The following is a 17,525-nucleotide window of genomic DNA, read 5'->3' on the forward strand; positions in this document are numbered from 1 at the left end:
TAATTGAGTTCACTATTAAATGAAGAAGCACAAAAACATACCTTGGAGACAAAGAATCCACAGGTGTAACGTTTTTTGGTGTCACGTTTGTGGGAAATAAGTCCATGGGTTGTCCAACAAGTTGAATAAGGTGAAACTTGCAGTGTGACAAAAATATATTAAGAAATCACTCAAGTTGAACCTAAACAATCGCAACTAGAAGAGATAAATATGGAACAATTGAAACACGGTTCAAACCATCAAAGACTTAGGTTTAAGTTAACAAACTATCCTAAATAAACGCAGGTTAGCGAAATCAAACAAACATGATGAGAAAAATGGGGTATCGTGCATGGATGATGTACGACATGTGACAAAATATTATCTAAGAGCTAAAATTTAATAATAAAATATATTTTTTTTTAATGTGAGAGATAAAATTGGTTAGATAGCGTGTACCGTGAGTTGTGGACAAATGACCTTTTTATACAATTAATGGTCTAGATGTTGAAATAGTCGTTGGAGGGCAGTTATATATGGCGGACATCAACAAGCGTAATCTTCGATCATTGCCTTTTGTTAGTGGTCAGGGACATTACAGATCCAAGGGATCATGTCTTTAGACCTTTAGAGATTATTGATCATGTGAGTTGATTGTTGGTGAAAGATTCATGTGTTTTGGGCCTTCCTCTAGGTCCATTATGTACAATCCAAAATGACCATAACAATTTCCCCCAAGTCATAATTTTGTTGTCTAGAGTAACGACTTTTGATGATAATCCGTAATACCTTATTTTTAATGTATTTTAGAGGTCATTTTGTAGTCTTTCTAGTGAGTTTTCTTATGTTTTAGTTGAGTTTTGTATTCGAGAAGTGGTCATGAAAGGAGAGAAATGCACACAATACCTTAAAACCACGTCAAATCATCCAAATCAAACAACTTTGTAGTCATGTTATGTTTTTTTTATAACATGTATCAAGTGATACATGCAACCACAATTTTGTTACCGCTTTCATAACAATAGTTTTAGAGCACGATCAAACCTTCAATGAGAAAGAGAAGTGAATCGAAAATGACATAATTGTCTTTTTATCTCATTTGTTTAGTAGAAATTTCACAATCCTTGTGGATACGAACTTCATAAATATTATTATTTAATTGACAACAATTGAGTACACTTGTTAAACTAAACATCAAACTTTCGGCGTCATTTCTGGGTACTAGCGGCCTCTTCAGTGAAGTGTTGATGTGTGATTTTTGCAAGGAAGGACATGTACATAGCGAATGTGACGCAGAAGGTGAAGCGAAGGAGGTGAATTACATAGGAAATTATCAAAGAGGTAATCTTTTTTCTAACACGTCCAACGATGCACGGAAGGAGCACTCTAATCGCAAGTGGAAAAACAACTTTGCTCTAAATCCCACTCAAGGGCCACCACAAAATCCATAACAAACAAAGATGGCTCAACAGGAAGAAATGTTGAAACAACTCATGAAGTCCACCCATATTAGCTAGCATTCAAGAGATGAAGTTGAAAAGGAAACCGTGCAGAAAGAATGAAAAATAATGAGGAGTATAAAAAATTGAGGCAGATTGGCCTATTGTCACGGTAAGATAGATTACTCAAGGAAAAAACGCTATTGTGAATACAATTTATGATTAGAGATCAAATTCATACTAATGGAAATAGAATTTCTATTTTTTATTACCCAGATTGCTTGAGTGTCTTCCTTAGCAAAAGAAAAGGAGCGCATGAAAGCAATAAATGGAGGAAGAAAGAAAACATACAAAAGAAATTGAATTTAAGAATGACAAAAATTAATTACAGGAATAATTCAAATCATAATTACAACTTTAGCTAATAGAACTAAGTTAGATCTATTACATAGTCTTAGCCCTTAGGAACTGCACAAATTGTAAAATGAGAACTAGCTAATTAAGAGGCCGATCAAAATAAAAAATATAAACAAAAAAAAAAAAAAGGTTAAACTATTTAACACTGCGATTTCTCTTATACTATTTACTAATATTTACGTTGATTTAGCACCTAACACAAGCCATGGAGCGGATTCAGCATGCTTTTCTGGAGCAGCAGAGTCAGGACAGATTCTTTGATATGGTGAGTAGACAGAAACTCTGCAAACACAACATAAGAAAATAATAATATCATAAGTAATAAATAACAAGAGGCAAATCAATTTGCACAATGAACTAGAATCTAGATTAAGATTTTTAATACTAAGAAAATGACATGATAAATTTCCAGTCACAAAAAAGCCAGATTTATGTTATGCATGCTTCACCAAAAGCTCAAAAAAATGTTCAATCCAAATTAGTTGATGTTGAATTTACTAACAAAAAAAAAAAAAAAAAAAAATTTTGAGATTGTTTCAACATTTCAATCACGAATAGACATAGACATGCAGAAGAATTTTTTGTTGTGAATCTATTTGAATATAAACTTGAATTTAATTTGTTTGAGAGGCATACCTATCTTTCCTCTTCTCCATGAATCGACGAAGTGAAGCTTTTCTAGCTATTGGCATATCTGCAAAGAAATTAAATTTAAATTAAAAAATGAAAAATTCATCCCTAATACCAAAAAAGATTTACTTTATTTGTTTCAAAATACAATACAATAGTGATCAATCAAAATAAATTACCAATTAGTGAGGGAGGTTGTTGGGGGATCATAGTAGGAACATCTGAATGCTGAGTCTGAGTTCTAGCAAATGATTTTAGCTCCTCAACTTTCTCAGCAGGAAAATCATCCAACACAATAACTTGTCCATTATAAAACATTGTCAATTGTGCTGTTTCAGGCTCTTTAACCATTGGGTTAACAACTCTGTAAACAAACAAAACAAGATTACGTGTAAATCATTATGAAATTGCACATGGTACAAAAAATGAATTGAAGAAGCCCAAAAACTCACCTTGGAAAGAAAAAATCCATAGTTGTAAGGTTTTTCGGGGTCACGTTTGTGGGAAATAAATCCATGGTTATTCCAGAGTGAGAAGATGAACCAGGTGATGACCCTGTAGATTGAAAAGAAAAAGAAAACTTAAATAAATAACCCAGTTGTTGTAACCGAATGAAGAAAAATAAGGGAAAATATCTGAAATGACATTATACTCTGTTTTTGACCAAGTTCATTTAATGAAAAGACTATTTGAGACTTAGTTTGATTCAACATTCTAAATCCCAAAATTTTAGGAACTGAATTGAAAATAATAATATTATTTTTTTTACCATTTGTTTCAGGAGTGTGAAGGTTAAAGCCTTCGAAACTACCCTTCTTCTCCTTGAGGTATTGCCTCAATAGATTACAAGTTTGAGAAAACGTAGGTTTCTCCGATGATTTTGTCAGTTTGTTGCCGGATAAACCAGAAATGTCCGATGAAGTCGACATTGGAATCTACAGAAGAGAGAGTGGGTTGAAGGAGTTGTTGTTTGAGAAACTACTGTAGAAATGATGAGATGAGAGAAACTGCACACGCTTTGTGAATGAGGAGGTTTTGTTATCGTTTTATATATAGACTTTTCAATTACATAGACTTTTTATTTTTATTTTTATAAAAAACAAATTACTTGTCCCCCTAAAAAAAACTAATTTAATCCTTTACAGTTTATTTTGCGTCCAATTGACTACTATCACAAGAATTAACACATAAAATTACAAGCACAACTAGTTCATAATACTTCCTCGATCACTGTTATAAAAATAAAATCTACATTTTAAATTTATTTAATTAATGATGTATACGATCTTTATTTAATAAATAAATTAAAAATATTAATTTTTATTTATAATAGTAATAAATTAATTTAAATTTAATTTAATTAGAAAGTATAACGAGTAGGGAAAACGAAATTGAAGCACGAGGAAGGAATGGGTGGTTTTGGGGTCATTTTCTTTTCTCATGCAGTTGGCAACTCTCTGACCTATATTGCACTTGTAAAGTCCAATATCTGACATTTCTTTATTCGAAGAAGGTCATTTATTTAATTTAATAATATTGGTGTGGTGTTTTGGTGAGTAATTTAGAACACGTGTTCTTTGCGTTTGGTAAACGGCAGCGGCAACCTTTGTCGCTTTTCCTGCGTTAGTTCGTGCCTGCACTCCGTGAAATTACGTAATTACCCCTCCCTTGATTTGCTTTTTTGAAGATCGAGTCAATTAATTAAATGCGGGTACGTTATTGTTTACTGACATTACGAAACGCCTCGGAGGCAAGTATCACGTGAACAAACCGCGTCTTTTTTATTTTCTTTTCTATATTTATTTAAATTTGATTATTTAATTCATTTCAACTTTTTATTGCCAAAAAACTTAATTTCACCTTTTATTTTATATTATCTCTACTCATGAACTTAATAAATTTCTAGCTCAATCTTATAGCTCAGTTGGTAAAACAATTTATTATTCGATATAGAGGTTGGAGTTTGAACTTCAGACACCCTACTTATTTATCTTATAAGGTGAATTCTAACAACTAAACTACCTAATAAAAAATATATATTTTTAGTAGGAGATCTTGCGGATTTACATTTGAATTAAAAATTGGAGAGAACACTCTCAAAGAAAAAAGAGACGACTAAAAGAAAACAGTAGAATATGAAATGATTCGTTTATCAATTAAGGTTCGAACTTGAACCCTTAAATATTATAATATTTATATTAATTTCAATTGAATTACGTTCATAAAAAGATAATGCGACAAATCCAACCAGGGTGTGAACAACTTCATTTGTTTGTCGTCTGTTAAACTCAACTTTAGAGTTTGTGAAATGAACCCAAATTTCAGAACATCAATTCAATGATAATGAAAAATGTTTGGTGTAATCTTTGAGTCCAAGACGAAACCAACATTATCAAATTGTATGTCACTTAGCCATTGTAAAACTTAGAATAACGGTAGAGATTCTCCAACGAACACTATACACATTGGAGTAATCTGCAACATTTTAACCGGCACAAAAGTACCTTCTTCATCACAAATACACATTTGAGTATTTATCACTTTAAATATCAATATAACATTTTTATTTCCACTAACGCACATTCATTTATTAAATTTCACTTCACTTACTTACTCTATTAATTAAAATTAATAAATGTTTTTTGATAAATAACATTAATTTACGATTAAAATCAACTTAAATAATAATTTCTTTAGAAATTGCCACATATTTAAAAGAAAAGTAAAATGAGATTGGAGAGTATTTAGTAGTATTCTCTATTTCTTTTCTTTTGATGTTTTAGTTGATTGCACAAGTATTAAGGAATCATTAAAATATAGGAATAGTTGTAAGGTTTGGACTAAAATGTCCATATTTATGGTGTGAAATCAAAAGTCACATTTTATTCAATTATCTTAAGGTATGTTTTTCGACAAGGTTAAAATTGGATAAAAAAAGTCTAAAATATAGTTTTAGTCCCTGCATATATGTCTTGTTTTGGTTTTAGTCCCTGTAAAAAAAAATTGTTTTTGATCCCTGCAAATATTTGCAGGGACTAAAACCATATTTTAACCGATAAAAAAATATTAAATATTTTAAAACATCAAATATTTTGAAATAAAGTTGAAGTCTTAAAACATCGAAAAAGAAAAAAAAAGGGATGAAGTATTTACTAACGATAAATTAATTTAAAATTGAAAGTGACATTGTTTTCATAAATGCTATACGTGAAGGAGTACAAAAGTAATGATACGCGTGGGCCATAACGTAACGGGCAACGAGGCAATTCTTCCCAAGTGCCTCATGACATGTTCCCCTCCCTGCTGTTTTATTTTATGCACATTCTTTTTACTTTTTTTTTATGCACATTCTAATTTTAATAATATAATTATGTGATTGGTGCTGGTTAACGGTGACCGACGACAAGTGGAATGGACAAGGATGTGCATGAATCAGCTGAGGGAGTAAGTATATACATTACGGTATAAAGAATAAATGAAATGAAAATACAAATACTAGTATTATGGTGACAAATACAAATACTACTACGGTATTCACGAAGACAAACAACACCTACGGTATTTAAGCATTCTTGTTGACACTCGTGTTAACGAGTGCCCTTCGAAAACTCTTTAAACATTTTAAATTAAATAATTATTTTTTTAAAATATTAACGTTTTGTATTTTCAATTTTTTTTTTTTTTGGGTTCCTTAAACAATGTTTTAGAACACTTGTTACCATGACGTTTTTTAATTAGTTGTGTTAATTGAGTAGTAGTGTAGTTTTTTTATTACTACCACCAAAATCATAATAATGAAATAGGAGAGAATGTGCATTTTGTTCGTAGTTTGTTTGGTCGAGTTGAATTATGGATTTAACTTGGATGACATTAATCTTTGATTTTTTTAGATGAAGGAGATAGCAAACTGGCGTTAATTAGTTCTCCCTATTTTATTTTTAAGAGCATGCTTATTTTGAAGACATAGACATCCTTGATAATGTTCTCGTGCTACTAAAACTTTACCTCATATGAAGAGTAAGAAAGAGGTAAAGAGCGGGTGAAATCACACTCATTGCTGATATTTGCGATGTCTATGAATGAGCGGGTTGAAATTTTGTAAAAAATATGATGATAAAAATGATTTTTCATGAGAAGTTGGTGGATTGGATGACCTGCGTATGAAAAACGTCGACCACTATTAAATTTGAATTAGGATGGTGTGAAGTGTGAACCACATGCATCTTAAACGTGATCTGAGATAGAGAGATATGTTGTCACCCTAACTTTTATCATTTGAATATAAGACCTATCAATATTATTGAAGAGAATGGAGTCGAGGAGCAACATTCACAGGATCAAAATGTGTAAAGGAGCTCCAATCCTCACACATTTTACTTTATTATTTGTTCATGTTGATTTTTAATTTTGTAGAGCTCATGAACGAGATCACCACCAATCTTAATAAAAAAAAGGAAGACGGTAAAGATGTATTAGGTCAATCAGTAAATGCACCCGGTATTATAGGTAAAGAAAATTTTAGCAAGAACACACTCACAAAAATGTGAAAATGATTACAAACAACTCTTAAAGCGACCAAGTGTATTATAGGAGTGTTAAATGGTAGACAGAGACCATTATGACTACAAACCAATTTTAATATTATTAGGTATAATTTTAAAATTGGTTGTAGTCATAATTTTTTATTTGACGAACTTATAAATTATTTGTTATTGGCATCGTCAAACATACCCATAATTGAGTTCTTTTTTGAAGAAATTTTTTTTTTTCTATTATTGACAATTATAAAAATTAAATCTTATTTACCAAAAGCGTCGACGAAAAATATTGATTATTTTTTATGAGAAAATGTTAAAAATTTAATATGATTCTTATAAACAATATTATTATGTTTTTTTTTTCCTTATGAAATGATGTTTTTTGATACACAAACATTGACAAATAGCTCTTTACTCTTTACTTCCTAAAATGATCATTATTTTATCAAGCATCGATACATCACAATTTATAAAGTGTACCGTAGAAGTTCCCCATAATATATTTTGTCTATTACTTTAATACTCCATCCGGTCCTATTTACAAGAGACAATTTATTTTTTAGATACATTAAATAATTTATGTATTTGGTTTAGGTTCTTGAATAAATATATACATTATTCATTGTATCTAAACTTTCTCATATAAATAGGACTGGAACGAGTACGTTTCACAAACGTAAGTCTTCGTTAGTGTGTAATGTATGGGTAGGTAGGAAGGGAGTGGTTCACTCGTTCATCCTTTTGTTGTGAGAGTTTGCAGCCAATTTTCCAATTTATATCCAATTGTCTTTTCTTGTACGCTTCCACGTGAAATTCATGTTTATCCGTCTCCGTCGCCATACCGCCACACCTATAACAGTCTTCCAATGAAATTTAACTCCTCCAACATCTTCACCAAATACGAAAATATTATGGGGTGTTTGGTTTAGTTTTGGATAAAATTGATTCCGACAAAATTGATTCTGATAAAATTGATTCCATCAGAATTAATTCGGAGAGAATTGATTTATGTTTGAATACGATAACGTAGAATTGATTAAACAGAATGAATGTTGTTTGGATAGTTTTGAACAAAATTGCTTTTGAATGTATAATTACTAAAATGGACATAGCTAAATAAAAATAAATGGACATAATAGTTGAATTTACGTGTAGATCAATACTAAAGGTAAATATATTATTTAATGTAAATAAATAAATTTTCCTATATATTAATTTAAAAAATAATAAATACGATCGTTAAACCAAAAAATTTTGACAAAATATTTGTTCTATGTATTTTATATTTTATGATCAAATATATTTAAGTTAAATAATAATATAGAGTTTTTTTTTAAAGAAAATAATAATAGAGATGGTTGGCAAAAATAATAAAATGTAGCGTAAAAGAAAAAAAATACAGCAAATCTGAAAATAAATACAAAGAAATAGAAATTACTAAATTAAGATAATTAAGTGCAATATAATCCTAAAATATAAGTTATTACAATATTAACAGCAAGAAAATAAAAATTACAAATAGATAATAGAATTTAAAGTGCAACAGAGTATTAAAATATAATTACAAAACTAATTTAATGTGTATCATAATACTAAAATATTGATATAATAATTTAAAGTAAAATATTTATTAAGATTTCACGTAAAAAAAATCGATGTGGTTGGAGAAAGGGTTAGAGAAATTGATGATAATTAAGAGGGCAATGATGGAATTGATGACAATTAAGAGGCAATGATGGAATTGATGGAATTGAGAGTGTATAATTGATTCTAGAAAAGCCAGAAGTTAGGAATTGTAGCTTTATGGAGAATTGCTTTTGGAGGATAGAAGCAATTCTGAAAAGTCAAACCAAACATATTAGAATGTTGTAGAATTGCTTTTGGAATGTTATAGAATTGCTTCTAGCTGTACAAAAGTCAAAATTTTGGTCATTTTGCTCATGAAAGTTTTGGTCATTTTGCATATGAGTGAAGAAAATGCAAATGACACTGCGTCTTTTGCATTTTCTTGTGGACCTCAGCCTTCATGATGTACTTACTCCCTTCGTTTTTTATTATAAGTAAATTTCGACTTTAAGGTTCATTCAATTAATGATGTATGTGGTCTAAATATTAAACCACATACATCATCAATTGAATGAATCTAAAAGCCAAAATTTGCTTATAATAAAAAACGGTGGAAGTATTTATGATTCCAACTAGCTCTGGGTCTTTTAAAATAAGGTCTTGCTAACAAGTGCCCTTAACCCTAAGAGCACTTGTTAATGATAAAAAAAATAGAAATAAATGATAACTTTCATGTAGATAAAGTTGCTTTTTGGTGTTTCAACGAGTTGAATACACAAATTTCAAGATAAAATTTTTGCTTTAAAATAAAGTTAAATTGTTATAGGGTCTTGTTAATGAGTTTCCCCGGGACACTCTTTAAGCATCCTAAATTTAGCAATTATTCTTTTAAAAAGTCAACTATTATAATTTCCAATGCATTAAATACACAACTTTTCATTAAAAATTTACTATTTAAAGTGTTTAAAGAGTGTCTCGGGAACACTCGTTAACATTTCGCATTGTTATATAATCAGATCAAAAATAAAGAGAAGTAGAGAAGGAGAATGAAAGAGAGAGATGCTGTGAGGATTGTATTATTTCTTATGATGGTACAATTATGTTAGATGCAATCTTTATTTATAGCGAAGTACAATGATATGACGTAACAGTTAAATACATAAGAATATAAGTATCAAAATGTGTGATTTATGAGATAAGTAAAATTATGTCTCTTAAGAGATAAGAGACAAGCACAAAGGTTTGTAGACATCCACTTATAACACTTCCCTTTAATGTCCATTGATGATATGACTCTTTAAAAAAAAAAATCTAATAAAGCATTCATAACACTCCCCTTTGATGTCCATCGATGATATGACTCGTTAAAATCTTGCTAGAAAAAATTCTAATGAAGCAAAAAGAGTACAACATCATTTTATCTTGTAAGCATAATTCAATTGATAGATGTAAACAATATTATGCATGGGTCGATATTTGAATTCGGACTTCTCATCCCCCACATTTAAAATGTATCAGCCCCATCAAATTGACAAAAAATAAATCGCCTCGTTTGAGTCCCTCAATTTTTTTTATTGTTACTTTTGTTCTGTACTCTTAAGTCAATTTATTTGTAGCTTTCAAGTTTTTTAATTTCTTTTGCATAGATATTTAGAATACTATAAAATTCTATAGCATCAAAGTTTATTTATTTTTGACAAAATATGAAATTTTTAAGCGTTAATAACTTAAAAATAAATTCATAATCAAATCTTCACTTTTAAAAAAATAAAATAAAATTGCAAGACAGATTTCTATAATGTATTAAAATGACTGCAAAAAGTAATTTAAAATTTTGAAGGATACATGTGAATTTACTTAAAAGTAGAGGTCATAAAATATTTATGAGACAAAAATTTAATGAAAATTTTTGGAGGGATTAAAAAACGAAATTTAAATTTTTCATAAGGATAAAAATTTTATCTAACACGTAAGTAAGTAACTAACTATATTGTGTACAGTTAAATATAATTCTTTACCAAAACAATCATGCATGAACTTAATAATTCAAAATTTGAAAATTAGATAGTGTTAAAAAGGATGTTTCAACCATGATTTAGGTTTTGTTTGTTACAGTGATTTTGACATCTAATAAATTAGAGATTATTTTTAAAGAATTAAAAAATAGAATCTATTTAATGTTTTTTTTTTGAAAGAATCTGTTTAATGTTATAAAAATCATTTTTTTTTTGAAAAAGTTAATTTGTTTTGGTTATACCTATATATGAGAGCGGTTATGGTGCATAAGGAAATTTTTATGCATCGTGCATAAATCCCAACATAATTGCTTCCTACACCCCTAAAGGAAAACCAAACAAAACAAAACGAACCAAACGCGGAAACAAACTGAATCATTACCGTCGTTCATCATCACCACTGGAATCTTCAATCTCATCATCAACACCGTCGTTCATCATCATCACCGTACCGGAATGCCAAAACCATTTTGCTGTGGAAAACCATTAGATGTACTTAATGTTTCACCAGTTGTACTCCAAAACCATTAGATGTACTTAATGGTTTCCAACAATTTCCCAGCCATAAATCCCTCTAATATCACAAAGATTTCGAATCCAGTAACAACTTCAGATCTGAAACCGTGAACACAAACAGTGGAGAAACAGTAACATATAACAATCAACACAGTGCCACTGGATTGAAGAAGAAGAAGAAAATGCGAGGGAAGAAGAGGAGCGAACCGATTTTAATCTTTAGATCTACTCCTTCTCGTTGTGTTTAAAACGAAAATGGATGTGGAAAAATGGCTTTAATTTTTAAAAAGGGTGAGTTTGGTTCTCCGGCATGGTGCGCTGCCGCCTCTGGTCGGCGACCACCGTGCCGGAATCATCATGTGTGGCCGGAAGAGATGAAGACTCATCTGAATTGTAGAGAGAGAGGGAGAGCTTTATGTTTTAGTGAGAGAAATGTTTGAAGTAAAATGAAGTTTGATTTGGTGTAGTTTGAGAAGCCTAGGATTATTACACGTGTACATTAAATCTGATGGTTGTGAAGTATTTATGCTCGATGATAAGGATTTTCTTATACACCATAACTTTTGCCTACCAATATAAAAGAATTACAAAATTACCTTTATCTTTTGACACTTATTTCTTATCCCCCTATATAAATTATTTTTTCAAAAACTACTCCTAACAGTTTCTAATCTGAAATTGTTTTGATTTTTTTTTAAAAATTGTAACAAATGATTGCGATAGTCTTAAAAGTTTATTTTCTTTAAAAGTGATATTTTTTTCTTAAAAAATTATAACAAACAACTCTCAAACCTAAATTCTCTCGGATGATTAGTACTTAACAAAAGTTTATTATCCAACTAAACTCAATCACTTAATTAATAAAATATAAATAAATGACATCATAATTTTCTAAGGGGGATGCTATATATCCCGATAAAATATCTAGCGAAAGCTTCACGATTTGAAAATTGCTTTGATAAAAAAAAAAATGCTCCCACTTACCAAACATGACACCGGGACACTTTCGTTATTCAATTTATCGGAATATGCAACATTTTCCATTTTCTAATATATAAACATTTATAAAAGAATTAAAATTAATTGTTGTAATTATGATACGATTATAGAAACATTGTCCCGACTCTTGACCACCTTTGTATGCAGTGTGTCCAGACTTATAACCTATGTAAGTTCAATTTCTACTTAGACTCATGAAAAATAAACGTACCCTGTTTAAGGGTATGGAATATAAATCCTCAGAAGAAATTATCTTGCTTGCAATAAATCCCCCCTCTCTAGATCAGGGAACACGAACTAAGGGTTTGTGAAGATATAATTTTTATATGTATCTGAATTTTTTTTCGTATTTACAACTCCACTTCAGAAAGCTATAAAATGGAGAGGGGAAGTGAAATTACAAAAGAAAAAAAAAAAAAAAAAAAAGTATGACATGACTGCTCCTCCAACCCCACGAAAAATGAATCTAATACAGACATAAACTGAAGCACATTTAAATTGAACATAAACTCAAAAATCATAATCTATATCTGTTACATTCTGGGACATGGAATGTTTAACCAGTTGTCCTTGCTCATTGTACCGATCAAGGTTCTCGCATGGAGATGGGAAAATGGTCCCTATTACACGGCCATGTACAAATGCACACTGAAAGATGTGCTTCTTCTTGTAGGTTAACCCAACTGACATGTCACGAAAAGTTACATTTCTCACAGGAATCTCTTCACTACCGTGAATACGTACCGGCACACGAACTCCATGGCCATAGACATTGGTGAAGCTAATGTCTCTTATAACTGGAAGTGCCGTAGGGTCATAGCCATCATCAGGGTGTTCATTGTAATCTGTCTTCATCACAATTCCAACACGGACATTCTCAAACGTTATATTCCGATAAGTTATTTGCCGCACATACCCGCCTCGTCCAGGTGCAGTTTTTATCCTCACACCCCGCCTAGAATCCCACACAAGAAGATTCTCCACCGTGACATTGGATATCCCACCAGACATCTCACTGCCTATTGAGATACCGGCACTGTTTCATTTCATAAAATCATCAACATATTAAAATCACAATATATGATAAGGTAAGCACTAGCCAACAAAGATCAACATTTCATAAAAAAGTATGCCGAAAGGCAAGGGCCATGCACAAAGGTAAGAGTTAGTTGAGCTAGGGATTCACCTGACCATAGAGCGAACAACGAGGTTTCGGATCATTATATTCATGGAAGGCCTTCCATAAGCAATTCCATACTGATCCCAACCACTCTTTATTGCTATTGCATCATCTCCCACACTTATGTAACAATCCTCTATCAACATATCCTCGCAAGAGTCTGTGCAAGCCATAGAAATTTGAAATTATTAACATTCTTCACCCAACAACAAAACTAGTATAGATGAACATTCCAAGTAAAGAATAACAAAATCCAGATAAAGAATAACAGAAAGGTTGAATTGACTACATCTTGTTTTCATAAAACAGACGAATACATTCGCATATATTATAGAAAACAGCTGTGTAAATTCCAAAATTAATCATCCAGAGACCTGAAAACACACCCCGAAAATATTGACACCGTAACAACCCTGCTCCCTCCAAACAAATAGAAGAAAAAAAGATCACCTGATCAATTCCTGCCTTATTATTAAAAATAAAAATAATAAGGCAGGAAGAGCTGATCAGAAGTAGTTCATAATTACAATATGAAATAGTTTTGTACTTGGTAGAATAGAAGATACTTGCCAGGATCTATGCCGTCAGTGTTTGGAGCTTCAAATACAGGAGCCAAAATTGTAACACCTTTTATTGTAAGGTTTTTACAGTCATATGGATGGAGCGTCCAAAAAGGAGAGTCACGTAGAGTAATATCAGTGATTACAATGTCACTAGACCACATGATCTGAAGAAGTGGCCCCCTTGTATAGTTGAGACGCTTCTGGCGAAATTTTTTCCACCATGCCTGTCCTTGTCCATTTATGGTGCCATTATGCCCTGTCAATCATGGCAATAGATGAAACGAGAGAAATTTTGAAATTAAGCTGAAGCATTACATAAAAACAGATGGAAAGCAAAGGTTAAAAAGACAGAGATAGAAGTGGAACAGTCATGTTCTAGTCTATCTTGGTTACAATTTCCTTCTAATCAGTGCACTGCTTCTAATCTATCTAGGGTATCCTGGATATCCATGGATTTATCCTTAATAGTGCATTAAGCTGCCCTTAAGAGTGATTTCTTAATCAATCAGTATAAGATTAATGAGGATTCGGTTAAATCATGAAAGATTTATGTTATCCTAAGCCTTTTTCCATTAATAAGGTTTATGACTTATGAGGGTAGCATACACTCACCAAACTAAGATTAATCAAGGGAGTACTAGTAAACTATGTTGGATTCAGACCAATACAAAACTTCCAAAATTGAACAAATATAAGTCAACCAGGAAAAGTTCAGATTTCTGTTCGCCATCAGCTTAAGCATTAGAAATTTGGCATTTCAACTATACAGATAAGATACAATATTATTTTCTTCTTAGACTAAAATGAAGAGATCAAGAAAATATGTTGATGTTTCTTCTTTATCTTAAAAATACACCAAATAGATTGTATTGCAAAATAAATACTTGAATGAGATCAGTGATCACAATGACATTTAAATTCAATATTAACTGAAGACCTTTATTATGAACGATGAAGACTTCTGAACCCTTTAACTAATTCGAAGCAAGAGGAAAATTCCTTACCTGTTATCACAACATCTTTAAGATTCTGACCATGAATCAAACTGCCATATCGAGGCCCAGGACGCTCCCTTCCATACCCATACGAAGGCAATGGAGGCATTAGTGGCCAATACTTCTCATCCTGTTAGCCGTCACCAAAGACGACAAATACAATATGTAAATAAAATGTTTAGTTACACGAGAGTGAGAAAGATATGCATTGTAAGAAATAGATTTACCAAAGAGAAACATAGAATTACAGATAAAAGTGACTATACACCAAAGAGATCAACAATGAGTCAGTGGAATACATTATAGTGGTAACTAACTTAAGTCATAGATGTTATAACATTGCTTCTTCAAAACAAAAAAAAGGTCATAGATGTTAACACAACACGTCGTAACACAAATAATAGCAAATTTTGAACGTTCAAAGACGTTTCATTAGTTGCTAGCGGCTACAGTCAGTTTGCCCTGTCTTACTTTTTTAAATTAGCAATCGGCAACTAGTCAAGCATAGAGCGCTAGAGCTACTTCTGTTTAACATGCAGAACAACAACAACAACAATCCACAAAGAAAACTGTTAAAGCCATTTAAATATGATAATTTATTCCATACAGCAAACATATGTAAGACAATGACAGGACATTGGACATACATAACTAAAACATATGCTTTTGTCCGTGCGTCTTAGAAACAATAATCAACTATTCTAAATCGTTAACTACTCATCAAATATCCGCCTGTATGAGACAGTTTAAAGCTTATCATAATGCATTTAATCATTATAAACAAAGAATACACATTCCTGAGTTTTACGGCAATCTTGTAGATCAATAATCCCGTGTACCCTTCAGAAATTTCATCTTCATATACAACAACAACAGCAACAACCAAGCTTCATCCCACTAAGCGGGGTCAGCTATATGGATCAAACACCGCCATAATGTTGTATCATATATCATATCCCTATCCAACTCTTGAATTTCTAAATCCTTCTTAATAGTTTCTCTTATAGATCTTCATCCGCCACGAGTGATTTGACCAATCTCCATGGGATCAACGCTGCTTACTACATAATATACAAGTCTTCTCTCTACATACCAAAACCACACCTGAGCCGAGTTTCTTCCATCTATTTTACGATAGGTGCTGCCCCAATTCTCTCTCTAATATTGTCGTTTCATATTCTATCTTGTCTAGTCTTACCACACATCCAACACAACATCTTTATCTTCACTACTCTTACAATTTTAAGAATTTCAACTAAGACCATCCACAACAAAGCACCCTAAATTGAGTGCTTAAATGGGTCCTCTGTGTATAAAACCACAACAATTATGATTTTCCTAATTTAAAATCAAAAATAAATAAAACAAGTGAAACAAAACAAAAACAAAAACAAAAGAGTGAAGAGGAAATGAGAGAAAACTAACATCAATGGCGAGAATAACAGCATCTTGAGCTAGAAAGAGAGTGATATGACTGGTAAGATTAAAAGGTGCAGTAAGCCAACGACCAGGAGGAACATTCAACTGGGCCCCACCTTTCTTCCCGAATTTAGATATAGCAGAAACAGCTCTCTCAAATGCTTCAGTATTAAGAGTAACCCCATCACCAACACCTCCAAAATCCGTCAAATTAAAAACCACCGGTCTCATATTTGGAATCGGCCGGACCGGAACCCGACCGAAAACCATAAACCCACCAACAACCATATTTCTCTGCCATATAAAAACCGATAAAAATGCTGCGATCCATAAGACCATGAAGAGGGTCTTGTGTGAGGTTATGAATGCTGGAACGCAGCGTTTAAAGTCGAGTCTTTGGTGATGGAACCGACCTAATGTTGAGGTTTCCACCATCATGAGGTAAAGTAATGGTGAAAGTGGTTGTTTAGCGAAAGGAAAGAAATGGAGTTGGATTTAGCAGGTTATGGTGGTTGGTGAGAGTGAGTGGTTACGTAAGAATGAAGCGAAGATCTGTGTTGAAGAAGTGAATTGAAAGGGAAGAAGTGTGGAACGGAACTGGAAGTTGATTCTTATGACAATGATGGAGCAACCGTGGTGGTGGTGGTGGATCCAAATATTTTTCAATTTTACAACAACTATGTCTAATTAATTCAGCTATTTTATCTTCAATTAGCATTAAATAATTTATAAAGCTATCATCAAAGAAAAATATTATAAAGAAAAAAGTAATAATTTTTTTATTATTAATCTTCGTCGAAAAACATGTAGGGCACACAAAAATGTGATTTACAAATTGAATTCTTCTCTATACGTATGGGGCAAGAATCAAACTCTTAATCACATGTTTAAAGAGCTCAAGTCTCTTACCACTTGAATTAATCTATTGTTGGTAATAATTATTTATTTTAATTTCAAACTCTTGATAATATTATGTATTATACATTTTTTTTGAAAGAATGTATATATTATTGTACTTCATTGTGTTATTATAACAATGGTGAATATTCTTTAAAAAAAAAATAATGATGAATATATTAATAATTAAAATATTTAATTTATAGATTTTTTTTGAGGGGAAAAAATGAAGAAAAAAAAACTTTCTATCTGTTTATAATTTCTTCTTATGTTCTTTCAAAAAAAAAAAAAAAAAAACTGTTTATGTGAAATAACATGGTATAACATTTTAAAAAAAAGAAGTATAAGTGTGTATAACACTTATAATGAGAT

The 17,525-nt window shown here is 31.4% G+C and overlaps 2 protein-coding genes across 2 annotated transcripts; both read right to left on the reverse strand.

Annotated features, from left to right (window-relative positions):
* Positions 1-1,766: 1,766 nt before the first annotated feature.
* Positions 1,767-3,485, reverse strand: LOC11423873 (protein TIFY 10A). Its single transcript, XM_003609931.4, has 5 exons — positions 3,235-3,485; positions 2,918-3,020; positions 2,645-2,829; positions 2,472-2,529; positions 1,767-2,117 (listed from the first exon to the last, which is right to left on the reverse strand). Exons 1-5 carry the CDS (start codon positions 3,392-3,394, stop codon positions 2,012-2,014), a joined length of 612 nt encoding a protein of 203 aa, XP_003609979.1. The 5' UTR covers positions 3,395-3,485; the 3' UTR covers positions 1,767-2,011.
* Positions 3,486-12,428: 8,943 nt separating this feature from the next.
* On the reverse strand, positions 12,429-16,941 carry LOC11418613 (probable polygalacturonase). The gene is made up of 5 exons (XM_003609932.4): positions 16,263-16,941; positions 14,847-14,967; positions 13,850-14,098; positions 13,286-13,439; positions 12,429-13,135 (listed from the first exon to the last, which is right to left on the reverse strand). Exons 1-5 carry the CDS (start codon positions 16,692-16,694, stop codon positions 12,610-12,612), a joined length of 1,482 nt encoding a protein of 493 aa, XP_003609980.3. The 5' UTR covers positions 16,695-16,941; the 3' UTR covers positions 12,429-12,609.
* Positions 16,942-17,525: the final 584 nt, after the last annotated feature.

The sequence above is a fragment of the Medicago truncatula genome, chromosome 4 (assembly GCF_003473485.1).
Source record: "Medicago truncatula cultivar Jemalong A17 chromosome 4, MtrunA17r5.0-ANR, whole genome shotgun sequence".
In the NCBI taxonomy this organism is placed as follows: domain Eukaryota; kingdom Viridiplantae; phylum Streptophyta; class Magnoliopsida; order Fabales; family Fabaceae; genus Medicago; species Medicago truncatula.